Source organism: Heliangelus exortis, chromosome 14 (assembly GCF_036169615.1).
Source record: "Heliangelus exortis chromosome 14, bHelExo1.hap1, whole genome shotgun sequence".
Classification (NCBI taxonomy): Eukaryota; Metazoa; Chordata; class Aves; order Apodiformes; family Trochilidae; genus Heliangelus; species Heliangelus exortis.
In genome coordinates this window covers 11,282,943-11,310,284 of record NC_092435.1, presented here as the reverse complement: position 1 = coordinate 11,310,284, position 27,342 = coordinate 11,282,943, and the positions used below count along the sequence as shown (strand labels likewise).

General features: G+C 45.6%; 1 protein-coding gene across 1 annotated transcript; it reads left to right on the top strand.

Annotated features, from left to right (window-relative positions):
- The first annotated feature begins 1,459 nt into the window (after positions 1 to 1,459).
- Positions 1,460 to 27,342, top strand: LOC139802368 (sodium/hydrogen exchanger 2-like). Its single transcript, XM_071757497.1, has 12 exons — positions 1,460 to 2,929; positions 4,031 to 4,494; positions 4,894 to 5,144; positions 8,240 to 8,457; positions 10,164 to 10,360; positions 12,645 to 12,734; positions 13,922 to 13,992; positions 15,412 to 15,576; positions 16,648 to 16,762; positions 17,904 to 18,038; positions 22,010 to 22,076; positions 22,635 to 27,342. The coding sequence occupies exons 1-12, from the start codon at positions 2,653 to 2,655 to the stop codon at positions 22,772 to 22,774; spliced, it is 2,190 nt and encodes a 729-aa protein (XP_071613598.1). The 5' UTR covers positions 1,460 to 2,652; the 3' UTR covers positions 22,775 to 27,342.

Genomic DNA, 27,342 nt, shown 5'->3' with positions numbered 1-27,342 from the left:
ATTGCACATCAGGAGCAAAAGGCTTCACATCTTTTCTTTTGCTCTCAAAGTAAGGAAAAATAATTTGTTGCTATTGATTAAGGAGTTAAAACAGTGAATTTGACCAAACTGAATTCTGGTCACTGCTACCAATGCTCTGTTCTTCTCTTGTCAGCCCAGCAGCAGTACCTGTCAATACAATTATGGGGATCAGACTCTAGTCCAGGGATCCAAATATGCAGGAAAGCACAATAAATGAGGAAAAAAAAAGAAAGCATATCAATAAACATATGATCAAATGGTACCCACATTGTAAAGGGGCTCAATACCATCAATAGACATTACAAGAGGAACAGCTCATGTTCTGTTCCCATTGAACTTCAGAAAACATTTTGGCTTGTGCTTTATTTATAACTCATATATAACGAACAGTGATCCATAAAGTAATTTATGGGAAGGAGCAGGCTTATTTATCTAGAAATCAGGAGTTTCCAGATCTTAAAAGAAAACCTGAAGGTTCTCGTTGGTGTGAAATACAATATCCAAAAAGTTTGCTGAGATTTCTTCTCCTTGCCCAGGGTGCAGGGAGGTGGTGATTGGGCTGAGAAGGTTTGAGGAGTTTTTGAGGAGCTGGTCCAACCTTTGCAGGATGAAAAACTTGCAGAGAGGCTGAGCTGAGCCATCTGCAGGGACCTTGTGGCAGGGCTGTGACAATCATCATAGAAAGCAGCAGAAAAGAAAGCAAGTGGAAAAAAAAAAGCTGCAGTGTCTTTTGCTCACAGAGAGACTTAGTGAGCAGTTAAAGTCAAGAAGAGTGTTGCCTCTCTTTCCAGTTCACCCCAATGGCCTGATTTTAGAAATTAACTTTCTTTTAAAAATGGAGTCTATTTTCATGTGATCTTCTCTGTTGACATCCCTCAAATACTGTCCCAGCTCTGATGGGGTTTTTTTGGTTTGTTTTGGTTTTTTTGGGTTTTTTGTTTGGTTGGTTTTTTTTGTTTGTTTGTTTTTTTGTTTTGTTTTTTTTTTTGTTCCATTATCAAATAGATATTGATTCCAGGCATGAAAACATTTTCCAGACACTGCTATTGAGTGCCACACTGCAGATCTTTTTTCCACCCAAGACACAAATATTTCACTTTTGGCTTTAAGGTACATGTAAGCAAACATCCACATTCTGGCAAAAATCAAACCAGACTATTTGAGGTGGGGGAAAAGGGAAGTTGGCAAAGCTCCTGTGCCTTGCCACCACACTGGATCAAGTGTTCAGACCCCCACGTTAACCAAATATTTCAGCAGAAAGAGGAAATTTGATGGCGTGACATGCAAACCCAAGCTCAGAACTGCTTCCACTGCTCTTAGCTCTTAATTCCTTAATTACTTCTTACTTGTGGTTACTTGTGGTATTCTCCCTTCTCCAGAGTACCAAGGGATGCTGTCTCCTTGACACTTAAAAGCCCTCTCTAAATTCAACGTGACCATAGTGAAACAGCAACAAGTCACTTCTAGACTATCACTGCATCCCTCCTGTTTCCCCAAATTTATCCTCCTCCTGCTTTATGAATCAGAGGAGAAGCAGGGAGCTCACGTGGTACTGAGAGACCCAGGATCAGTGTCTGGGTGATGGTGGGTTCTGTCTCTGCAGCAGCAAAGTGGGTCACCAGCTTGTTACCAGCAGCTCAATTTTGGTGTCATTTAGACAGCTGAAGAGAAACAAAGAGGCCATCGATCAGCCTAGCAACAGCCTGGGGCCTCCATATTTTAATTACATGGGTTCTTTAGACCAAATTCATCCCTGCTGAAAAAACATCAACTTAAATGAAACGCCACAACGGAGGAATTTGGGACAGTATGATTTTTTTTTTTTTTCTTTTTCTGTATTATTAATGCATCCAACACAGCTGCAATAACTTCTTATTTTTCTGCCTTTCCAGCTTTTCTAAGCTAGCTCACTCAATTTTTGATGCTGTTTTCAAGTGGTGAAGAGAGATGAAGATAACTTTTCCATGTTATGGGTGGAACCTTTTAAGCAGCTGTTGGAGCTTCTTCCAGTACAGGTGACCTCTCTCCAGGGTGATGGGGCAGCTTGGTATGTACTCTGAGAAAGCTGAGTCCTTTGCTTGGTTTGCCAGATGGGAACTGTGATTATCAGCAGTGTTGCTGATAATTAAACTTTCTTGTGATTCCCTGGAGAAATCCAGTGACACCCACTGGAAGATGGGCTCATTTCTGGATGGTGCTGGATGATTTCGGGATGTGGGACCTGTCCCATCCAAGCCTGGCTGCTCTAGCAACAGTGAGGATTTTATTTTCCCCTCCAAGAAGGGTTTCTGAGAGACCAAAAGCCAAAATAAAGCCTCCGGAGTGAGGACTGAAGTGCAGCTTGTGTCCTTCTCAGGCACACGGTGCCATCGGTCTCAGTCAGTGACACAGGAGCCACATCCCCAAGGAAGCACCCACGGGAGGAACCTCTGCCTGTTTGGACACGCTGTGCCAAAGGGTGCAGTTCCCCAGGAGGTTGTCCCAGCTGGAAACAAATGGATCAGGGAGGAGAGGCAGTGTGAGGCGGAGCAGTCACAGCAGCCCAGGCAACCAGGACGAGCTGAGCTCCGGTGCCACCTCCGAGCCCTCACCCACAGGGAGAGTGGGAGCAGACAGCACCCAGGAGGGGCTATGGAGGGGCAGGGATCAGGGTGCCGAGCTGCAGCTGCTCTCCTGGCTGGATCCTTGCTCTCCTCTGTCCTGCAAGGCACGGGGGTGAGGGCTCTGCAGGGCTTCCCAGTGATGCCGCTGCCGGAGGATGGGATCGGGGAGAACCTCAGCTGGGCAGCTGGGGATGCCCAGGGCAATGGCTCTGCAGAGCATCTCTTCTTCTCTCCAGATTACCAGCATGTCCAAGTCCCCTTTGAAATCACCCTCTGGATCATGCTTGCATCCTTGGCCAAAATAGGTAAGGCCTCTGGAGAAGGTGAGGAAGTATGGAGGGCTCCGTGGGGATGGTGTGGGCAGGGGGGGACTTTGCTTCTCCAGTCTTGGACCTGAACGTGCCAAGTCCTAAAGGTGCAGATAATGTGTGCCAGACATGCTGCAAGCATGGAAAATAAACACCCAATTGCATTTTAGGTTGGGAAGTGATGGTTTTCCTCCTACAAGTTCATGCCTCTGCAAGGCATAAGAAAGTGGAAATGAATTTTTTTTTTTTCTTTCATTTCCCCCCCCCCCCCCCCCCCGTCACTTCTGTTCAATTCATTCTATTTTTAAAAGTTTATTTCCACAGAAGGGAGAAGTCTCTTTGATCTGTTTAGAGTAGAATTTTTCTCAGATGGGACTGGTCTTTTTATTTCACTGTTCTTCATTTGATATGATGAGATCCCAATTCTATTACTAAGTGTGAGGACATAACAATGAACACAATTAAAAAAAAAATTATTATTCCTATTCTAGTTCACTTTGTTTCGATTACTCTCTCTTATAACTCCCCTTGAGTACCTGTGGTGGTTGTCAGGTTCTCTCTAGTATTGGATGGCACACAAAGCTGACTGATTGGACTTTTTTCAGTATTTCCTTTATCATTAAGTGTTCTTGCCTAAATAATATCAAAAGTGGCACTACTTATGGGATGATTTTTGTGATTTTTTTTTTTTTTAAATGTATAGAATCTCTGTTGTAGCCCGCTGACTGGATTACAGCATAAATAATTCCAAATCCTTTTTTACTTACGCAGATTTTTTAGTTTTCCTATTTGTATATAACCTAAAAATGTATCTTTAACCTTATGCTGTGATGAAATACAGCTTGACACAGCAGTAATTTCAGAGAACTTGGTATTTTCAGTCATCTTTCAGATTTTCTTGATTATTTTGGATCGAGTGACTGCCCTTTGGTTGTGTTTATTACAACTCATAGCCTGCTGAAGGTGGGGGCACGGGGAGCTTCCTCACCCCAAAGAGGAGCTGGTTGGGGTTCTTCAGCCACCGTGGGCTGGTGGCTGATAAACAAGAATAAAATAAGATAAAAATAAGAAGTTTTTTCTCTCTCCATTGACTTCCAGGGTTTCATTTGTATAACAAACTGCCTTCTGTCGTCCCCGAAAGCTGTTTATTGATATTTGTGGGACTCATCATGGGGGGAATAATCTATGGCTTCAACGACAAGTCACCACCTGTCATGGACAGTGACATCTTCTTCCTCTACCTGCTGCCACCCATCGTCCTCGATGCGGGCTACTTCATGCCCAGCCGCCCCTTTTTTGAGAACATGGGCACCATCCTGCTCTACGCCGTGGTGGGGACCGTATGGAATGTCTTCGGGATCGGCGTTTCCCTTTATGGGATCTGCCAGGTGAAAGCCTTTCTCCTGCAGGACATCTCCTTGCTCCACAACCTCCTGTTCAGCAGCCTGATCGCCGCTGTGGATCCCGTGGCGGTCTTGTCCGTCTTTGAGGAGATCCACGTCAACGAGAAGCTCCACATCTTGGTTTTTGGGGAGTCCCTCCTGAATGACGCTGTGACGGTGGTAAGGACCCTGCCCTTAACCCCAGTCTGATGCTCAGAGGAAGCTGGTGGAGCTCCCATCCCTAGGCATGTTAAAAAATTGGGTGGATGTGGTGCTGCTTAGGGCTTAAGGTGGTGTAGGACTGATGGTTGGGCTTGATGATCTTGGAGGTCCTTTCCAACCGGGATCATTCTAAAATCCTTTTAGCAGAGGACTCCTGGTCCACTTCCTTGGCCTCAGTCTCCTTTGTCTGGAGACAGAAATACATATGAGTGCCTCAGTATTCCCTTGGTAGGATCAGGCTGCTGCCCCTGTGCTGGCAGAAATCCCAGCTGAGGATTTTCATGGCATTGCTCCGTGCACCCACCTCTGGCAGGTATCTTGTTAACAACTCTTTTTCCCCTTTGATTTCCCCCCCAGGTGCTCTACAAGCTGTTTCGGTCTTTTTGTGAGATGCCAACCATCAACGGCGTGGATGTCTTTGCTGGAGTTGGGAAATTCTTTGTGGTTGGGCTGGGAGGTGTTTTGGTGGGTCTGACTTTCGGGATGACCGCTGCCTTCACCACGCGCTTCACCAAGGACATCCGCGTCATCGAGCCCCTCTTTGTCTTCCTCTACAGTTACCTCTCCTACCTCACTGCTGAAATATTTCACCTCTCGGGGATCATGGCGTAAGTTTATCCCACTGTCTCATCTCATTTCCAGCCAGAATTTTTTTTTTTTTTTCTGGCTTGTATCTTAAATTTTAAATCTGCTCAGTTGGAAAGCTGCGTACGGCAGCAAACGGGGTGGGGGGGGGGTGTCTAAAAGCCCGTGGAGGAGCTGGGAGGTGTAACCCCATTTCATGCATTACACAGTTGCATGTCAGTGGTGATTGCTGCTGGTTGACATCCAGATGTCAACCTCTGGGCAAGCTTCAGACAGCTGAGCTGTTTATGTAGGTTACTGAGGAATGTTTATGTGAGCTCCATGGTTTTTGTTTGGAAACCCTGAATGTCCAGGCAAGGAGACGTCTAGTGAGTGGGTTTGGCAGAGCCAGAAGAGGCTGTTGGCATATTTTGTGATTTTCCATGTGTGGCCCCATCAAAGCTAACATTTGAAGAGCTGCAAAGAGTGTTAAATCAAATCCTCAGAAAGGTTTGGTCTGGGTTTCCAGCATGTCTCTTCTAGCACCCTCCTCCTGGTCTCCACATCCCATGCACCAGCCAGCTTTGGGTGATGGAACCAAGTAAGGGATGGGGTGGGAGTTGTGTATATTCTACGGAGCTGAAGCCTGGAAATTTTCCTGCTGTTTGGGAGTGAAGGGCTCTAATGGAGCTTTGGAGGTTCAGACTTACTGCCAGAAGCAGCTTGGACACAGCTCGTGAGGGTGTCATCCACCACCTCTCTGTCTCCAGAAAGATTTGAAGCTGAAGTTGTCTAGAATCAAGGTTTCAAAGGTTCTAAACCCAAACTGCTTGCAGTTCACTGCAGCACAGCCAGTTCTATGCACCCTGCAATCTACACCCCACTTTAGAGCTCTGCAGGGTTTACTCTGTGAAGCTGTAGTACAACCAAGCTGTAGTAACCTTGGGCAGACCAGCACAGCCTGAGTCCCACCCTGTACCTGCTCCCAGCTTGTGTGTTCCCATGCAGCTTCTCAGATCAGCAAAGCAGAACTATTTCTTTCTGTAAATCCCATCTTTCACAAACTGTAATTTATAGATAATGAATTACGTTATTTTTTCTTTTTACTGGGTAGGTCTTTCACTAAAATTATGATGGGCCAAATCCTTCAATTTTAAGAGAGGTAACTCTACTTTCTGCTTAGAGCTCAGTGAGTATTTCACTTGCAGAGCAGGTGCTGAGAAAAAAAATTAGATAATCCTAATGGTCAAAGAATTCCAGCCTGGGAAAGCAGAGCCAGCTGATCCTAGGGATTCAGTCCCTCTGGATTCTGTGGGTTGGTAACTGTGGCATTTGGTTCTCCTGCTGGTGCTGAGGATCACAACCATTTCACATCTCCATGAAGGCTCCAGAGTGCACTCCAGCAGTAAATCTCTTCATAATGAAGATAAAAAGAAAATTAAAAAATTAAGTGGGGTGCCAGCTAGGCAGGGGAGTACCTGGGAGATCTCTTTTAAAACTAATGATACTCCTTTGGGTAGAAACCATTCCAGTATCTCGTGGAGTTTGTTTCCTCAAGTGGTTCATGGGAGCAATATTCTGACTTTACTGAAACCAATTCCAGCTCTGGGAATAGGTAAGAGAAAGCCTATTTATAGCAGTGTAAAACAGAACAGTGAAATAAATACTCTGCATAATCACCCTGGAGGAGAAAACATTCAATCCTGATGGTGCCTCCTTCTATCAATCACAATCTACTGTACCCATTATGGGAGACATTTTCTGTTCTTCTGAATAATGCATTTGTTTCAATAGCAAAACCCCAACAAAGGCAGCTGGGTCCTGTGCTGCTGCTCTTCTAGTTGCAAAATTAAAAATGCCTTTTTCTATATATATAGCTTGATTTTGAATGACTCAGTCATTTATGACTTTGTATTATAAGAAGCAGATCTTGGAGGTTTGTTTCTTTGAAAAAGAATTCAATTGCCAAAAAAAAAAAAAAAAAAAAAAGAAAAAAAAAGAAAAAAAAGAAAAAAATCAGTTCTTTGTAGTTCAAAAAAATAAATAAAAACTGTGAATGCAACACAGTCCACTCAATAGTTCTGCAGATGTTTTCGTTGTTTATTTTGTTTCTTTATTTTATTTTATTTTTGTCCTGTCCTAGTGGCAGTGCCCACTTTTAAAGCTGTGACAGAACAGGTCAAGTTTACTCCCTGTCTCTGAATCTGGTATGAAGCTGTGTCTTTTCCCCAAGAAGTGCTCCCAAACCACATCTCTGGAAGTCACTTGCCCACAAATATTTGTTGCATTTCTTAGTTCCTAGAACTATTTCATCTACTATTTATTGAGGCAGACACAGCAACAGAGGAATTTATTATTTTCTTTTTAGCCTGTTGTTCATTGCCCATTACTCTTTCTTGCTCAGGGCTCTGTACAGCAATAGAAACAGCATTTCTGGGCTCATTGTGCAGCCTTATGAGTGTGCTTGAATTTTTATTGTCTCCTGGTTTCTTGGAGTCAATGCCCTCCTCGTTGTGCCCAGATGATGAACGGTGCAAATCCGCTCAGGTTTAGAAATAGACAGTGGGAGGTGTGTTGGATGCCTGAGTTTCACCAGATTTTGAATAGCTTTGGTCCTTTGGGTGAAGGAGTACAACATTTGGGTTGCTCTAAGCAATGGGGGTTCTGAGTCCTCCAAGAATCAGCTGTAGTGGCCAAGTAACAACTAAATTCAAAGGAATTCTGATTACACATTTCTCATGCTGAGAAACAAGGCTCTCGTGCCCTCAAATGTCTTCTCTCATCCGGGCAAAAGAGGGAATGCTTAGGATGCTAAGCATGAAACTCTTCAGCCCAGATGGATGGGAGTTTGGCAGGGTTAAAGAACTGCAGCAGGAAGAGTTGGGTGCAGTTATTTGTAATTACAGATGGGGAATTGTTATTCTTGTAAAAAAACCAGATTCAGATACTCTGGTCAACCTATAGAGTATCTTGTGCTCTTCTTGATATTATTAGACTCACGTAGGAAGCAAATCAGTACCCTGTGAGATGTCTGCAAGCATCTAAGACTTGGTGAAACCTATTTTTAAATAAATGACAATGTGCCAACGTTGGGTGCCCAGGCAGAAAAAAATTGATTGTCTTGTTTTCATTTGCTCAGCATCGTTGCCTGTGCCATGGGCATGAAACGCTACGTGGAGGCCAACATCTCTCTCAAGTCTCACACCACAGTCAAATACTTCATGAAGATGTGGAGCAGTGTTAGTGAAACCCTCATCTTCATCTTTCTTGGAGTTTCCACCATTGGGGAAAATCATGAGTGGAACTGGCCATACATTTGCTTCACTGTCATCTTCTGCCTCATTTGGAGAGCACTGGGTATGGTGAGATGAGAGATTGATTGATTTATGGGAGTGAGAAATGTGATGCCATTAAATGAGAGAATGCTCCTGTCCCCACCATCATCCTTCTGTGCTCCTTCTGTACCTGTGGTTATCACAGATGGGAATGCAAGGACTGGACCAGAATACACCAGTTGATCCTCCCCCTCCAGCACTGGCTCAAAAACAAGTTTTGGCTCTCACTGTCATTTCCTACTCTCTGCCCTCCCCATAGGCAGCATTGGTGCTAAAAAAAATTCCCATGACATCTGTTTCATTGATCCCTCTTAGACCCTCCTTGATTCCCAGGATCTCCTTTTCCATTTCAGTGTATCCCTGTCCCTTGGTACCTTCACAAGATGAGAGAGGTTTGAAGTACACAGCTGGGGGTCAGAGAGCTGGGTGACACCTCTGCCTCTGTGAGCTGACTTGTAGGGATTTAGGGGATTTAATTCCTAATGGGTTTGTCTCTAGCAGCACCCTTAAGTGGGAAACTGGAGAAACCTTCAAAGAGCTGTCCCTGGAGATGCTGCTTTGCTCAGCTTACATCAGGCTAGGTGAGAACTGGGGCCTAAAGTGGAGTTCAACTAAAGTGGAGTTCACTAAAGTGGAGTTCACTAAAGTGGAGTTCAAGGCAAAAAATATGGCAATGGTCTGGTCCTTCTCAAGAACTTTGGAGAAGGACTGTGAATGTCCTCCCAGGGAATTGCTGAGGATGGCAGGGACCTCTCAATGTCATCTGACCTGGCTGAGGCAGGAATACATCCAGACTTGGGATTCTCTCCATGGATGGAAAGAAACATTGCAGTGTTTGACCCATAGTAAAAAAGTGACCAAGACTGAATGATTACAAGAAAGTTAGGCATGAAAATACTTTCCTGATAATTGTGGCTGAAGATAATCTTGAGTTCAGTTCCAATAAAACCTGAATCCTGCTCCTGGAATAGTCTTGGATTCTACTTTTGTGGCTTGTAAATGACCAGGGGAATATTTGCACTGGTTTAACCTATGTCCCCAGTTGTATCTTGTGCCCATTTGGTGTCTGGAGAAACTGCTTCCCTGTTGCCTCTGACATTGTGGAGTTAATTCCAGAAGTTCTGAGCCCCACCTGCTCATTTATGGACCTTTTTATAGATGCACTCTACCTGCCAGTATAACAGAGCACACATTTTGACAAAGAATTAGCTAGAAACCATTCCCTGGGATTTATTGTTTGCAAACCAGTGAGTCAAAGGGAGTGACCTCAGATTTTGACAGACACCTCAAGAAATTGCTCAAATGGGGTTGGCCATGATGAGCAAGACAGAGCAGAGTGGGGTTTGGGAGCTCTTAATCCATGCCAAGGTTTGGTTTAGCAACTTTGCACCAGAAATGTGCCTGGAAAAGTGCTTCTGAGCTGTGCAGAAGTTGAAAAGTTTTATGAGGATGAAGTGGGTTTTCTGGTGTTTGCTCAAAGAGGGAAAAAAAATAGTTCTGAGTGAGTTTGGCTTTTTGTAGCTCAGGAATTCTTCACTACAAGAGGTGAAGAGCAAAACCAACCCCCTGAAGACCCCCTGCTCTCCCAGCAGATTCCAGCCCCAAACTGAGCAGCAGGTTTTTAGGGAAGGAAAGGAATCCCTCTTTCCCGTAGAACCCAGCACATGAGGAGGAATTGGATCCCATTTCTCTGTTTGATGTGCTCCCATCTTCTTTCCTGTTTTCCAGGGGTTCTCGTGCTGACTTTCTTTGTGAACAGATTCCACGTGAACACCATCACTGGCAAGGATCAGTTCATCATTGCCTACGGGGGGCTCCGAGGGGCCATTTGCTTCTCTCTGGTTTTCCTGCTTCCCGACTTTCGCCGGAAGAAACTTTTCATTGCAGCAACCACTGTGGTCATCCTCTTCACTGTCTTTGTGCAGGTATGGCAGCAGGTGGAGAGAGGACCTTTTCTGGGCTTTTTTTTTTTTTTTTTTTTTTAAATTTTTTTTTAACCCTTCCTTTCTTTTCCCCTCCTCCCTTTTCTCTCCCCTTCTTTTTTCTTTCTTTTTTTTTTCTCCTTCCCCCTGTTTTTTATTTCCCCCTTTCTCATTTCTCCCTTTTTTCCCCTTCCCCCTTCCTTTCCCCCCTTCCTTTCCCCCCTTCCTTTCCCCCCTTCCTTTCCCCCCTTCCTTTCCCTCCTTCCTTTCCCCCCTTCCTTTCCCCCCTTCCTTTCCCCCCTTCCTTTCCCCCCTTCCTTTCCCCCCTTCCTTTCCCCCCTTCCTTTCTCCCCTTCCTTTCTCCCCTTCCCCTCTCCCCTTGCCCTCTCCCCCCCTCTCCCCCTCCCCTTTCCCCCTCCGATTCCCCCTTCCTTTTCCCCTCCTTTTTTTTTCCTCCTGTTTTCCTTTTCCTCCCTTTTTTTCCCCTTCTTTTTTTTTCCTACTTACCTTTTTACCCCCTTTCTTTTATTTGTTCCCCCCCCTTTTTTCTTTCCTTCCCCTCTTTCTTTTTTCTGCCCCTCTTTTTTTTTTTTTTTTCTTTCTTCTTTTCTTCTTTTCCCCTTCCACTCTGATTTCTGCTGTGTTTTGGTGAAGCCCCATCTTTAATTCTTCACCCCTTCTTCATTAGCAACTCTCCAGGTGTGTGATGGAGAGAGGTTTCTCCTCCTTAGGCTGATGGCTGAGGAGCTGCTGTGCTGGGAGGAGCTGCTGTGACATCTAGTGGTGGCAGCGTCCCTGCAGCCAGGGGTGTCACAGCATCCCTGCAGCCAAGCCTGGTTAATCATTTTGAGAAGGTTGCCTGAGCACATGTCAAGTCCTCAGTGCTTCCAGGCACACCTGGATTTGTGCCATGTAGACCAGAAAGTCCTCCAAGGAGCTGTGGGCTTGTCTGGAATGTCACAAAACCCCTTTTTGTCGTGGTTCTGCCTTTCAGTGTGGTTTAAAAATGAAATACCAGGCTCCCTGTTTGAAGTTCTCTCTTTCAGCCCTATTGGCCTCTGACCTCTTCTACAAAACTGTCAGCAAATTTGGTAATTGTGAAGAGTTTTGGGGTTTAGGTTTTTTTTTTTTTTTTTTTTTTTTTTTTTTTTTTTTTTAGTTGCTGCTTATGGTGAGCCATGAGCTACTGGGTTGCTGGTAGCAAAAAAAAACTTTTGTGAGCACTGATGGAGCTGCCAGCATCAGGGGATGCACTTCAGATGGGTTGTCCCTGATGGGTGGAGGGACACAACAACACCTCAGGGTCTTGTGAAATGACCCAGGGTCTGAAAATGAGCTGTGGGATTCCTGTGGTGCTCCTGAGGGTCAGGAAGGGCTGAAGGAATTCAGGTGCTTCTGGTTTTGGAAGTCCTGGTCACAAAACTCCAAGATGCTGCTTTAAAATGAAAAAAAAAACCAACCCAAAGCAAACAATAAAAAACCTGCAGCAGAGTATCCAGTGAAGGAAAGAGACCAAACTGCATGGCTGCTACTTAATTTTTGTAATACCTGTTATTGCTCAATTTGTGAGGTTTATGTTGTTTACTCTGAATAGCAGTGCATTTTTTATTGCTATTAGCTATTAAAGTGACACATTAATTGCTCCTGCAATTAAAAATGTGTACAGCTCTCCTCCCTACCAGCATTTGTGACATTCAGAAGGCATAAACATCAACTACTCCATCATTTTTGCTGTAAACACGTCCCAGAAAAGTCATTTCACACCCAAGCCAGACTAAGAAACGCACTGAGCAGCCTTTTGGAAATTCTCTCACAAGGCTGAAAGGACATTAAAAGTCTTCCCTTGACCCTTCCCACCAGGTGGGTACTTGGGTGAGTAAACTCAACCTCTGGCTGGCCATCCAAGCTCCTTGGAGCAATGATGTGTGACACAGGATGCTCCAGGAGTGAGCAGAGAAATGCTGGCAGGGACCATGGGCCGAGCTGCCTCCAGCACCATCCTCCTTCCAGGCATTTCAACTCTGAACATTTCAAGCCCCCTCCCAGCTGGGGGGCTACAAGCAGCAGCAACCCACAGGCTTGGCCTTGAAATTCTTGGGGTTTTGAGATGCCAGATGAGGAGAACTGAGCCTTTCTCCTCTCTGCTTGCCCCCATCCCCAGGCCGGAGGGTGAGCTCCAGTTAGGAACACTCAGTGTGCAGAAAGGTTGATTTTTAAAATTTTTTTTTTTTTTTTTAATTTTTAAATTATTTTTGGGTGTGTTTGTCTGTTTGTGGCTGTGCTGCAGGGAATGACCATCCGTCCTCTTGTTGACTTGCTGGCTGTCAAGAGGAAAAGGGAGAGTGCTCCCACCGTGGGAGAGCAGATCCACATTCGGGTGAGTGAGGGATCCCGGAGCTTCCTAAGGAGCTCTGCTCTTAGCAGTATGGTCCTGCTGAAGTCTGGGGGGATTCCAGGGACTCTGCAGTTTTACTTGAACCTTTCCAGGGTCAGAGTTCCATGCAGCTTCTCACCTGTGGGTTGTTATTTGCATAACCTGAGCCAGGCTGGTGTTGCACTTGCTGAAAGATAATCACTTGCTAAAAAGTTTGTATTTTACTGTAACTCCAACTTTTCTGCTTCTTTGGAAAGAGGGAAAGAAAGAGAATGAAACCTGGTTGCTTCCACAGTTGTGATTTTTTTTTTTTTCCATGTGTTCACCAATCATATCACCACCATCAGTTTGGATTTGAAAAATAACTGTACTAAAATAAAAAAGGGAGGATAAGGTTAGGGTGATATTGGAGGGAACCACTGAAGTGTCTTCTCCCTGGAAGTGTTGAAGACCATGTTGGACAGGGTTTTGGGGACCTGGGCTAGTGGGAGGTGTCCCTGCCCATGGCAAAGGGTTGGAGCTGGATGATCTTTAAGGTCCCTTTTAAACCACATCTGAGTGTGGAGGGGCATTTGGCTGCAATAGAGCAAAGCCCTCTCCCATCTTAGAGAAAACAATGTGGGAAATTACAAAGCTTTAGCTTCTAGGTGGAAAAATGAACTTGCCTGGATCTTTGATTTATAATATTAATAATAATAGTAGTAATGATGATGATGTTTTTGTATAAGGCACAATATGGCCAATGATTTAATTTAGTAGGAAGTGTCCTTATTCAAGTCAAAGCATCATTTGTATGTTATCTACATCTATATATCCTGAACATCCTCATCTCCTGAGACAAATTGTTCTCAAAACCTTCCAAATGAGCATTTCTTGCTCACCAAATTCCAACAAGCAGGCCATGCAAAGCCACCAGCCCTCCTGCATGGATCAGGAAGAATCCCACAGGGATTCTTCTTTGCTGGCATGGACCTTGCAGCAAGCAGCCCAGCCACTCCCTGTGCTCCAGGAGCCTGGGATCCGTGTGGATGGCTGGATGGGGAATTAGCCTGACATCCCCTCCTCTTGTTTACCAGCTCTGTGTACTGAGCTGAAAGCATCTCCCAGTTTGTCTGCTGGCTTTTGATGTTTGCTGGCTGAGTTCATCACGAATGCAACACGTGTACAGCAAAATCCTCTCTTCTCTTTAGTTCTTGGATCATTTGCTGGCTGGCATTGAAGATATATCTGGGCACTGGGGACAGTATTACTGGAAAGACAAGTAAGGATTTGCCAAAATACAACTGTGTGTACATGTGTAGAAAAACCCCCCAAGAGGCTGGTTTCTATTCCACTGTGGGCAGCTGAGCCTTGTTCATCCTTGTTCATTCCCCACTTGCACGTCGCATGTTGGGCTTCACCCTAAAAAAACCTCTTTTCTCCTCTCCTGATGTGTTTTTCCTTTCTTGTCCAAAGAAATCAGCTGGGAATGAAAAGCACAACGCAAACAGCTCGTGTGGCTGCACTGCAGGCTCTCCCTGTCCTGGCTGTGAAGGAGCTGAGGACCCCAGCCCAGCCTGTGTAGAATTAACATGAAAGATATCTGCTTGCAGCACTTGGAGGGGCAAATGCTTGTTGTCAGCTGACAAACTATAGCAGATCTCTACAGCTTTCCCTAGCAAAGATTTTCCTTAAAAGTATTATTCCATACACAAAGGGCTTCATTAAGTATTGTCCCAATATTTAAAAGGTGGCTGCAAGGAAGATGGAGACTCCCTATTTACAAGGAGTCCCATGGACAAGCCAAGGGGCAATGGGCACGAGTTGCTCCTGAGGAGACTCTGATTGACTACAAGAGGAAGATTTGTCCCCATGAGGACAGTCAGGCACTGGAATTGTCTCCCAGGGGAAGTGGTGGATTCCCCCACTTTGGAAAGTTCTGTTTCAGCTTGAAGGGTGCTGAGACACATCATATACACAGTAAGAAGGGTTGGACCAGATGATCCTTGAGGTCTCTTCCAACCTGACATTCTCTGATTAAGTTCCAGCAGATTGTACACAAAGTAGATTTAAAAAAAAACAAACAAAACAAATAACAGAAGATATACTCATAGCAATCTGCCAGGTTTAATTCCTTGGCTGGGCAGGCAGAGATGCAGCTAACTCCCCAGTAAGGACTCATAACCACAGCTGGCAGGGAATTCCTTAGGAATGCCAGCACTTGGAAGCACCAGAGGAAGGTATGGGAATGGCTGCTTCTGAGGAGCATCCTGGCTGCTTGTGAACAGGTCTGTGACCAGCTAACAGCTCGAGATTGAACATTATTTTTGATACCAGCTAGATCTTTTCCAAATGTGCTGCATTTGAGTGGAAAGCGAGAGAGAATGGCTCAAAGGGGAATCTGGAAGTGCTTAAATCTGTTGCATCCCTTAGGGCTACTGCATGGATTTGCAGCGCTCCTTGTAGAGTTCACGATCAATCTGGCACTTTGGGGAGTGTTTATTACAGCTGGCAAAGTTTTAGCATGGTAGCTCAGGTACTGCAGGGCAGAAATGCTTAGGGGCTGACCTTTTGGAGCAGCAATTTTTGGAAAGAAGGTGGAGGGATACAGGGCAATCATGGACCATGAACCTTGCTCAGGTCCAGGTAGGCTCTGGGGGGGTCATTGAAGGAGGCTGAGCCTATCTTGTTTTGTTTTCAGATTAGAGTATTTCAACAGCAAATACCTGCAGAAGCTCCTCCTTCGGGAACACAACCAGCCCAAGTCCAGCATCGTGCTGCTCTATGAGAAGCTGGAGCGCAAACACGCCATGGAGCTGGCAGAAACGGGGCAGCTGGGGCACGTCCCAGCCCACCCATCATTCCTGTAAGTGTCCCCCTCTCATCAACCTCTTTTCACCACTCCTTGCAACCTTCCCAACACAGGGAACAGCTGTGAAAAGCTTTTGCAAACTTCACCGCCTCCTCCGCTCCTCCCCTGCTGGGCCGGGAAGGAGCAACGTGGCAACAAATGCAAAGCAGAAGGGATTTTAATACCTTTGATTTTAATATTTAATACCTTTATTTTAATATTGAATGCCTTTGCTCCTAATTTAAAAATGTTCAGGTGGATGAGCAACCTGCTGCCACAGATGAGCACAGTTTCTGATCTTGCAGATGGTAGGGAGAGGCTCATCCCCCTGGTTATGCTGCTTGGAGGAAGAGGCTCTTGCTCTGTTTTTTGGTGGCTTTGCACCATTTCATAGAATCATAGAATTGGCTGGGTTGGAAGGGACCTCAGAGATCATCAAGTCCAACCCTTGATCCACTCCCACTGCAGTTCCCAGCCCATGGCACTGAGTGCCACATCCAGTCTCTTTTTAAATGTCTCCAGGGATGGAGAATCCACCCCTTCCCTGGGCAGCCCATTCCAATGTCTGATCACCCTCTCAGTAAAGAAATTCTTTCTAATGTCCAACCTAAACCTCCCTTGGCACAACTTGAGACCTCTTGTGCCCTCTTGTCTTGCTGAGAGTTGCCTGGGAAAAGAGACCAACCCCCCCCTGGCTTCAACCTCCTTTCAGGGAGTTGTAGAGAGTGATGAGGTCTCCCCTGAGCCTCCTCTTCTCCAGCCTGAACAGCCCCAGCTCCCTCAGTGTGTACTGAAGGAGCAAACCATGAGAACCAGCACCAGCTGAGCCAGCAGGGTCAAATATTTGCATGGCAGAATGGCCATCTGATCCCTCACAGGGGGTTCTGCTCTGCCACAGCTCTTCTGCCCACCCAGAGGCAGGGGGATGGCCCCGCTCTGGGAGCCCCTTCTGCTGGGAGCTCCAGCTGCAAGGAGAAGTTGTTTCTGGTCATGTCTCCTGGTGCTGGGATCAGAAAGGGCTTCTGGGGGGCATCACTTGTGGTGCTGTGCAGCTTCTGAAATAAAGCCCTCTGGTTTTCTCTGCAGTGGCAATGACAGGACTGTCCTAACAGACAAAAACCTGGAGGATGCTCTGAATCTGGATGCCCTGGAACACATACAGGAAATCTTGGCCAGGAACCTGTACCGGATAAGGAGAACGGTAAAACTCCACCCTCAGTCTGGGCTTTAGATGCCCAATAACAAAAAGTTATTGCAGTTATCCTCCCAGCCTGAGCAGATGTGAGGAATATTTACAGAGTTACTCATGGTGTCTCTTTGTGAGCAGAGAATAGTTGGCTGTGTGAAGCCAGAGCCAGTTTCCAAGCCAGTGGCACAGTTCTGTTTGCAGCATGACAGCTTTTGAAAGGTTCACCCAGTCAGCCTATAATTTCACAAAGTATTTTAGGCAGCAGTATCCAGAACCAGAAAGGAGAAAGGAGGAGCACGTGGATCTTCAGACATGCAGCTCCAGCAGCTCCTGGTTACCTCCAAAGCAGGGATGGGGTCAGTCCCACCTTGGATATTTTTTTTTTCCCCACCTAGAAGAGAGCAGAGTCAGGGAGCTGGGAGTGAGAATTCCTCTGCAAACGTTTTAAATCCATTTGCCATGAAACTGGTGCAACTGGTAAACAGCACAGAAACCACTTGCTGTTTACAGAACAACTCAGGAATAATCTGCCTGAGGTTTTATGCAGCACCTCGGACCCTAATTGCTGCACATGTGGAGCCTTATCCTCCAAATCCACCTAAACCTTTGTTTTAGGGATTACGCATGAAATACTGAGTCCTTGGGGATGCAGTGGGGGTGGGCTCAGCACAGAGGGATCAGCCCCCCCTCCTGGCCCTTTGCTGAGCCAAGAAGAGAGATGGCTGTGAGGAAACCTCTGGAAGCAGAGTATGGGCTGAAGCTGGAGCCACAGCTCCCGTTTGCACTTAACCTAACCCCAGCCTCACCCCTCGCAGCCACAGAGTTATTCCAGCTCCCACTGATGTCATGGGAGGTTTCATTTTGGTGAGTTTTTACACCTTTTACAGCAGGATTTGTCATTCCTGGTGATGCGATTTCTGTACAGATTCTGTACAGACTCCAATATGAAATATTGGAGTCCCATCTTCCCTCCTTGGCATTTTTCTTTCCATTCTCACCTCTCACCCTCGGGTAGGTCACTTTATCCCCTTAACTAGGCAGGATGGTGGTTTCAGAAGGGGGGAAGGACCCTGGAAGATGCAGTAGTGAAGGGATGGTGCTGTGGAGAGGGCTGGTTCCACCTCCACCTCCATCTCTCTGGTGGGATGCACAGGGACCAGCGTACAACAGGCACACCCTGCCCGGGGACACCGAGCACGTGGAGCATGCCCAGGAGATCCTGATCCTCCGGCACAAGAACCTCTGGATGGAAATGAGTGGAAGTGACACTGCCAGCTCTGGGAAGGAGGTAAGAGGGAGCGGGGGAAGCTTGGACCTGCAGAGCCCACTCGTGGGCTGCAGTGATAGCAACTTCTAGCAAGAGTATTCTTTATTGCTGGTATTTCCTTTTAAAGATAAATCCTGTTGTCTTAAATTAAAAAAAAAAATAATAAAGAAAAAGCCTCTCTCAATCCTAAATATCATTCCAATGAGTAGGAAATACCAGGAACAAAAAAATCCCAACCCAGCTCCTGGCAAAGCACTGAGCTGTCCTGCCATGTCCTGCACCTCGTCCCGTGCTTTGGGAGCTCAGGATGCCATCCGTGCTTGGAAAGTTATTTACTGAGCAAATGTTATCAATTGGGCTTCAGTCTGCAGATCCAGAGCTCTGGTTTTGTCATATTTTCTTTTCTGGGAGATTTTTGTTGAAGGCAGAATTTTGGTTCACTCATTGTCAGTGGTCCAGAGGGACTGTAAATATTTGAAACTGTTGGGTGCTTTTTTTCCCCCTCTCCAGCTCGTTTGAAAGTACAGAAGCATTATTGTGATCTTTCTTATTTATTCTGGAGGTGAGCTTTTTGTTTTTAAAAGCAGCTGTGGCTCAGGGAAGACTTGAAGAAAATAAAAATAGGGGGAAATGTTGCATACTGGGCTCCTGGGAGAACCACTTTGAGTCCAAGTTTAGTGCTGGCACAGCTCCACGTCAGTTCACATCTTGAATTAGAGGAGAAACCAGGTCAATACAATGTGTGTGCCTGGTGAAGACTTTTGGTGACATCTCTGGAAAACAGCTGGGCCAACATTACCCTGTGGGAAGATGAAACAGTCCAGGGACAGCAAACAAGGAATGAGCTTGGTCTTATCAATTCCTCTCATCCTCTGCAAGTCTTACTCTGGAGGAAAATAATTCTGCTCCCAGATACCTCGGTCAGCAGCAGGAACTGCTGAGCCAGCTCTGAATTTCAGCCACTTCTCCTAATCTCGGGTTTTGATGGCTTGAGCTGGAGCACTGAGTGCAGACTGTGGTCTCTGACCTGGGCAGCAAGACTCCATCACTAAGGAGAACAGAATGACCTTTTGAGAAGAAATACTTTATCTTTCTTTATTTAGATAGTAATTTTCCACGACAGCACAAGGACTCGGGTCTGCCAGGGGCTTTCTCCCAGTCTGATTTCTTTGTTCACCACCCAGTCATTGAGGAGCCCATCAAGTAAGGCAGGAAGGCACCAAATGCTGCTGCTTCTCAGCCCCTCATTCACAGAAAGGTGTTCAGGCTCTTGCAAACAACTTAAAAGATTTAATGTGATCATTTACATGCTGATTGGTACTTAGGATGCAAAATAGATAGGGGCACTTTCCTGTAGAACATTTTGTATAATTAAACTTCAGGAGAACAACAGCAAACTCGGGCTGATTGTTGCATCCTTTAAGGACATTCCAGCATTAACCCTCACGCTGCTGCTTTCCCTTTCACTGCTACTCCTGTTAGCAGAACATTTGGTAGGAAAATTGGCACCTTTAGTAAGGTCCTTTCTACTGTTATTTCAAATGCTTCCAGCTGGCCTTTCAAAGGAGAGAGTATTTTGAGGGGCAAAGTGGAATTCATGCTCTCTCTCTGCTGACTCCTGAATGGTGGCTATTGCTGTGAGAAGAAATAAGAGGATACCTCAAAATGACAGGATAATGGTCTACGAGAGCCCTGTTGCTTCTCATGGTAGCAGGACAGGTTGCAGAATTTGTCAGCAGAAAGAAGGAACACTGGGCTAAAAAGTAGATTTCAGCCCATGAAAAGCAGCTCGAGATGTCACATTTTTGGGAAAAAAACAACTGAGCCACTGAGACTCAGTTTCAGGTCGAGCTGAATGGCATTTTCCTGTCTAAAAGAGAGAAGAATGAGGAATGTAACTGGTTAGTGTGTGAGTTTCTGACTGTCACATCCTCGATCTTCACCACTCCCAAAGGGAAGGGGCTGGCATTACAGGTTTTGAGTCAGCAAGAATAAATTCGATGCTCCCCTACCATGCATTTTTCCATTCTGCATTTCACCACGAGATGGAAGCATTACAACTGTGTTAGCAAAACCCAACTGGAAACCCGGGAGCTGTGAAACAAACTTCAAGCCAAGGGCCCCTGGGAGCCCTCGGGTGCTGATAAAATGCCTGAACGTCTTCTGTTGCCGGTCTGTTTGGAAAAAGTTTTGGTGATACCTTCCATTACTTGGGTGTTCTGAGCTGAGGGAATAATTAAAAGCATCCTTTTGGGTCAGTAGCAATGCTGCTTTTTCTGCTCATTCTCTGTGGTTACATTTTTCTTCTTTAGTGAAGTTGGTTAGTCCTTAGCTAGGAAAATAGTGGAACTCTTGAAGCTCAGTTTGATTCATCTGATAGTTTATTAGGTGCTGGTTGGCCATTTCCCCCTGTATCAGTCCCCACAAAACAAGGGATTGCTGGAAGATCGTCTGTCTCTAGGTGCTCCAGGCTGGCAAGGAGCCAGGAGTGAAGTTCACCTCCCCTTCAGGCCAATCCATCTCCTGCCAGGTCAGTGTGGAGAAACCAGTGGCCTCACCAGGACATTTCAGCCAGGATGAATCACTTCTTCCCACTGTCCTGCCTGGTTTTAGATGCTTTGGGGCACCTTTAGATGCCTTTTGCCCTCAGAGGGGTGAGAGATGGCTCTTGGGCTGCAGCAGAAGCCACTGCCAAGAGAGCAAAGAGGGAAGGCAGGGAGAAGCAGGAAAAGAACAATCCCCATCCCTCCCTGGCCAGCGCTGCAGGTTAACTGAGTGACACCAGGCAGAAAACCCCTGGCAGGGCTACGAGGTGACTTCAGGTCTGAAGCCTAGCCCAGAGGATTAACTCCCAAACTCTCTGTTTCCAGCAGAAAGTTTGCCTTCCTCTGCCTAAGGACAAAATTCCAGCTGAAGGCTGCTGCTTCCTGCAGCCAGGCACCGTGCTGGCTCTGAGCACCGCCCGGATTTTGGGCTTGCCTTATTTTAGGCAAGGATCCAACACAGATTACATCGGTGGGGGGGTGGTTTCTGAGACCCGGGATGGCTTTGATTTACCCACCGAGATCCCAGAAAATCCTTGCACCTGTAGCCGGGCAACTTGCTCCTCTTTTCTGCTGCCAAAACAGGAGTGGGTCCCCCCAGAAGGAGCAGCTTTGGAGCTGCCTGTGAGCCATGTGTGTAAATGACAAAGTGCCTTGGGTCATTGTGTGGGAGCCTTTTCATGGAGCACACTCTGAGAATTATTCAGTGCCCCTGGGAATGGCTTTCCAGGGAGCCGGGAGCTGCTGCGGGAGCCGGGAAGGCTTTGTTATGAAAATGGTCACTGAAAAGTGGGAACAAGGGATGGAGGGCATCGGTCCTCGTTAGGGGAGGGAGGAGAAGGCACCGAAACAAAAGAGCAAACCAAGCTGGGAGGGGTCCAGAGTTATTTTGGCAGGCTGGCTTTCTGGATCGAGGTGCCAAATCCCAGCTGTGTAAGAGGCTTGCTCCCAGGTGACAGAAGCAGCCAACGATTCATTGTGCTACCTGATTAATTTTATTTATTTTATTATTATTATTTTTTTCCCCGAAGGGTGGAGATCAGCCCTGGCACGAAAGGCCAGGGAGCTGGTAGTGCAATCTCCTTACCTGCCTCCTTGGCCTACAGCCAAGGTGAGAAACATCCCTGTCCTGGGGCTGGGCTCTGCCTCCTCCCTCTCCTGCCCTCTGCTCCTCTCACTCCAGGGCTGCTGAATCACTCCGGGGCAGCTCAGGCCTCTTCCACCAACTCAAAACAAGTCGGCATCTGTAAATATTTCCTGCCATCCCTTTGGTCTGTTTTTAGCAACAGTTCTTTTTGATTTTTTTTTTTTTCCTTGGCAAAAATAAAGCAAATGGAAGCGGAGTCCTTGGGGATGGCAAACGGCTTGTTTATGAAGCAGGAGTGTCATTAACAGACTTGTTTGCAATCTTCATAAATGCATTAATGTGCTTTTCTCCCTTAATCACAGAAGGAGGACTCCTACTCAGTGCAGGGTGACTCCAACGTGCAGCTCAAGCCATCCCACTCCTTCTCTGGTAAGCTGGGGAGTTGGTGGGTGCTGGCAGGGATCCCCCACCTCCGCATGGGATGTCCCCATGGGTGACAGGGAGGATGTGCTGAGGTCCATGGCATGCCCCTGGTGGGGCTGGGATCTGGGAGACAGCCATGGCAAGGCTCATCCCCAATAAGCCCAAATGACCCAGGAGCTCTTGGTTTTCATAGAATCATCATAGAATCCTAGAATGTCAGGTTGGAAGGGACCTCAAGGATAATCTGGTCCAACTTTTCTAATAATATCATTTATCTGAGATGTCCCATCATAGAACTTTCCAAAGTAGAGGAATCCACCCCTTCCCCTGGGAGACCATTCCAATGTTTGACTGTCCTCATGGGGAAAAATTTTCCTCTAGTGTCCAACTGGAATCTCCCCAGGAGCAACTCGTGCCCGTTGCCCCTTGGCTTGTCCATGGGACTCCTTGCAAACCCGGAGTCTCCATCTTTTTGCAGCCACCTTTGAAATGTTTGCTTTGTGCCTGTTGACCCTTGAAGGAGGTGGTTTCTCATCCAACTTGGTGTTGTTTTTCTTCCTGCAGCACGGGATGCTGAGAAGGTCCAGGAGGGGAAACAGAACCGCTCCAAATCCGTGTGTGCCATTCCCCCAGGGCAGCCCAGCAGCCCGGGCTGGGGGGAGAAGGAGGAGGCAACAGGGAAAGAGCTGACTTTGGAGGGGTAAAAGCTCAAGTGATGCTGCTGGGTCTGACTCTGGTTCTTGGATGTTGTAGATAATGTAAATAACAGAATGCAAAGGACAGGACAGGGAGGGCAAAACGTCCTGAGGGGTTTGCATCCACACGCCTGCTCTTACTGCACAAAACTGGGGTTTTCATGGCAACCAAGGAAAAGATGCCCAGAGGAGCACCAGCAATGCAAGCTTGTGTCTGGGGGAGAGCTGGTAAGAAGCATCTAGGAAAAATTAGTCTCTTCAGGCTGGGAAAACTGCTGAGACTGTCTTCAGCTGGAGGAAAGGTGAGATATCTGATCTGCTCATCAGTCAGCAGTGAGAGACAAAGCAGCAGGAAGAATTTACATTCTATGTTAGGAAAACTTGATCATCTCAAGGAGAGCTTTCTTAAGTGATGGAGCTTGGCACCAGGGCAGACAGCAGGAACAGCACAAGATCTCATCTGCTCCTCAGGAGCTGCTGGGTCCTGACTATGAACATGAATCACGTGAAGCCCCAAGCTAACTCATGGAATTCAATAAGGTGATGTGTCTTACTGGAGGGACTGTCCCACATCTAGGCACAGTTCTTTTAATGAAAACTTATTCCTGTTGGGTTAAAAGGGGGAAATACATTCTTACTGATTATTAAAAAAAAAAAAAATTATTTAAGAAAGGGTCCATCTCAAAACATAAAATAACGGGGAAGGTCCAAATCTGGTGGTGCCACCAGAAGAGTGTACGAGCCCTTAGGCAGATGTGCAAGGCTTGTGCTGTGGCTGGGTGTCTGAAGAAAGCCTGCCAAGAATCCCAAAAAACTCTACTGCAGGGGCAGAGGAGAATTGAAAGAGTCTCCTTATAGAAGATGCAGCAAGGAGAGAGACCCAAACCTGGGGAGTGGCTCTGCCAGGAGAGGTGCCAACCCCTCTGCAGGGCAACTCCAAGGCCAGGACCTGAGGAAGATGGAAATCTCCACATTTGGGGAACTGTCCTTGGGACTCCAGGTGAGTTATCAAGCTTTGGGATTCTTGTCCTTAGCTGAACCCAGGAGGGTTTGCAGTTTCAGCACTGCAAACGTCAACATTTCAATTTCTCTTCCCCTTCCTCTGCCTTGAAGGATCCAAGAGGGTTTAATTAGAACAAGCAGCTCTTTCTGAAATAAAAAAAAAGAAAAGAAACTGTAGGAATTCATGTGCTCCACTCAATGGTATTTTTGGACTTCCAGAGCCAGTCTCCTGTGTGTAGAAATGCTCCAGTAGGAGACCACTGCCTGGGACATGGGAGCTTTTAATTTTAATTTATAAACACCGGGGCTTTCATTTTAAACTAAAGACACAAAATTGTGTTAATTTGCTTGGCAATGACGTGGAGGTTTGAACAAACTCCTTTACAGTGTCCTGACAAAAGCTCTTGTAGCTCATTTTGACTTGAAGGCCACCACTGGAATCACTCCCTGCAAATGAAAATTGGTCCTTTTAGCCTTATATGTGTATTTTGTCTGTGGCTATCCATAAATGTATATATTTATTGATAGTAGTATAGGTCTCTTCTCATCTCTATAACAATTTTGGTTTGTTTCTCAGTTTAATCCATCTTGCATGGGAGTCACTTGGGTTTGTCTACACTTCATTTAGCAAACTGCCCAGCTTTGAAGATGCTGTAATATTATACATGTACTCCACTTCTATCTCAATTAAATACACCTTGTTATGAGATCATCTAAGGGTTATTACTTCCCTCGCATCCATGTCTACAAGTGAAAAAACACCAGAATCTGGAAGCTTTTTAGCTTTCTTGACATGTTTACCTGCAGTTTGACGTCCACAGTGTTTAAAACTTCTGCTTAACTTCTGCACAGTAAATAGCATAAAAAGATTGGTCTTTTTTATTCCATAGCTGGAGAGCAAAAACGAAAACAAATCAAGCTGCTTGCCAAGGAGTTTTAATCAAGTTTTTTTAATCAAGGATAGAAACTTTTTTATTCCTTGGCCAATTCTTGCTAGGGCTTGAGTTTGTGTTTTTCTTATTTTGGGGGGGGGCTTTTTGGCCTCTGGACTGTCTTACTTTTGTCCAAGCTATCTGGATGTCTCCACTATCTTTTTCTTGTATAGCATCCCTCATGCTTCTGGGGACTTAAATAATGATCTTTTTTTTCATTTGAATTTCACATCATGTAAAAGGAATTCTCTGCAATGTTGTTATGGGTTGCCAAGGTCCTTATCAAATGAGGGGACTGTTTGGGCACGTGTAAGTTTTTTTCTAAGATTGTATTAGGCAGCAGAAATGGAAACATCAAGGCACTTCAGATAATGCAACTGAAATTTTATCCGATGTGGGGAAAAGGAAGAAAAGACAATTTAAAAAAAAATCATACATTTTTGTCCTGCTTTGCCACTACCAGGACACATTTTGATGCCAGGTTCTCCCAGATGTTGCTCAGCTCCAGCTGTGCAGCTCAAAGCTGCCCCAGGTTCTTGCCATCCCCGTGTCTCTCTGCACATCCACTGGCCTGATCCTGCCTGGATCCCAGCCCATCAATCCCTTTTCAATCCCTGGTCCCTGCTTTGCAATGCTGGGACCAGAAATACCTCTCTACTCCAGCAAAAATTTCCTTGAGCTGCAGAGAAGAGAATATTCCATGTACATCCTTCCCCAGTGAGTCACTCTGCCCCAAATTTAACCTAGATGCTATGGATTATTTTATAAAGACATTATTTACAAGACATAATAGGACATTCACAGGACATTATAGGAAAAGCTTTCATGAAATATAAGGATATTTCAAGTTCCTTAGTGGCCAAGTCCTCTGCCCAGTGTGTTGTTCAGCCCCAAATACTTTTTGATAATCTTTGCTGGTATCCAGTGTTGGTGGCCTTAAAATTCCACAACCCAGTGGAAAAGTGTTGAATGCCCAGAGCATGCCTAATTATTTGCAGGTTTTTAGTCCTTTATGAAGTGTTAAAACCAGGGATTGGGGATCTCATTGAATATCTCAAGGTTTTGTGGAAATAAATTGCATCGGTTGGGTTCTTTGAGTAAGTTCAGAGAGTTATTGCTCAGTGTTTACTCTGGAAGGTTGCAGAAGGCTTTTGAAAAGTGAAGGTTAAAATAGGCAAAAAGTTATTAATGCTGGGGAGGAGCTGAATGGCAAAATGAGACCCCAGAAAACCATCAGAAATGTCTGAGCACATCCATCAAACAGCAACGTTTGCAAGTTGAGCTATAAATCTCCCTCACAATTCCAGGAAGCATTTGTGGACTTTTTAATTTTATTTTTCTTTTGAACAGAAAAAAAAATCACACTTGTTTTTATTTTATTTCATAACTACTTAAGGAGATTTTAATGGCTTAATCCTGGAAAGTGCTGGAGACATCTAAGAAGCAGGTGAGGCAAAATTAATTTTTTTTTTCTCCTGACATGGATCACCGGGGGTATTCAACCTCAGAAGGAACATGAAGGATCTTTCCATGTCTCAGCTTCTGTGCTGCTTCCAAGAGATGTGTAGATGGGAGAGATGAAAAAGGAGCATGTGCTAGAGATGAAGCAGTGATTAGAATTTTAATGCAGAATTAAAAGGGCAAATGGCCATATAAATACCTCTTCCTCTCCCTTCCCACACAGTTTATATCTGGGGGGGTTTCTCTTTGCAAAACCATCTGGGCATGTTGGTGGCATTTTCGAGGCAAAGTTGAGTAGGATTTGTGTGGTCTGGGTGGCTTTGTTCTCCTTGGTTTCTTCTCGTTGTGAGGTTTATGGAGGCAAGAAAAAAGGGAGAGACCCAGAAGAGGGATTCACCCCATCTACCTAAGGGAACTCTGTGTGGAACATGTTTCAGAGCAAGGCAGCTCAGCAAGGGAAGCTTCAAGACAGAGGGACTTGGGGAAGTCACTAAAACCAGCCCTGAAATCATATAGAATAGAAATAAATCCTCTGCTTTCAGCATGAGAAAGAGAAAATATGTTGATCTGATTTTTTTTTTTTTCTGTAAGCGTGGATCAAAACACAAAAAATATGGAGAACTCAGAGAACTCAGGGGGTGCTGGCAGAGGCTTTGATCAATTGAAAGGTAAAACATTGATTCTGTGAAAAATCAGGGCTGGTCAGCCCCAGCTCCTTGCTGTGTCTGTGCTTTGGAGCTTTTGGGCAAAAAAAATCACTCAGGTCAGTGAGGTCACTAAATCAAGGTCACTGAAATTCCCAGAACACTGAAATTCCCTTTCCTTACCTCCAGGTCCTGGTGCTGTTTGGGGTGGCACTCTCCTTGGATCTCTCCACTTTGTTTTTTCAAATCCACATTTTCTGATGAGTTCATCAGCAAATCCTTTCTAACTGTGGAGGAAGGGACTTGGGCTGGAATGATTTATTGGTGGCTTTCTTGCCATTTCTGCTTTCTTTTTTCCTTTTCTTTTCTTCTAGTCTGTGTGTGCCTTGCCTATTAACAAGGCTGCCTATTGCATTGTATAAAATCTATATGAACAAAACACTTGCACAATAGGAAACCAGAGAGCTAATTTACACTTTGAAACCAGAATGGGTCAGAATCTTATATTTAATAAAGATGTTTTTTCCTGAAGAGTAAA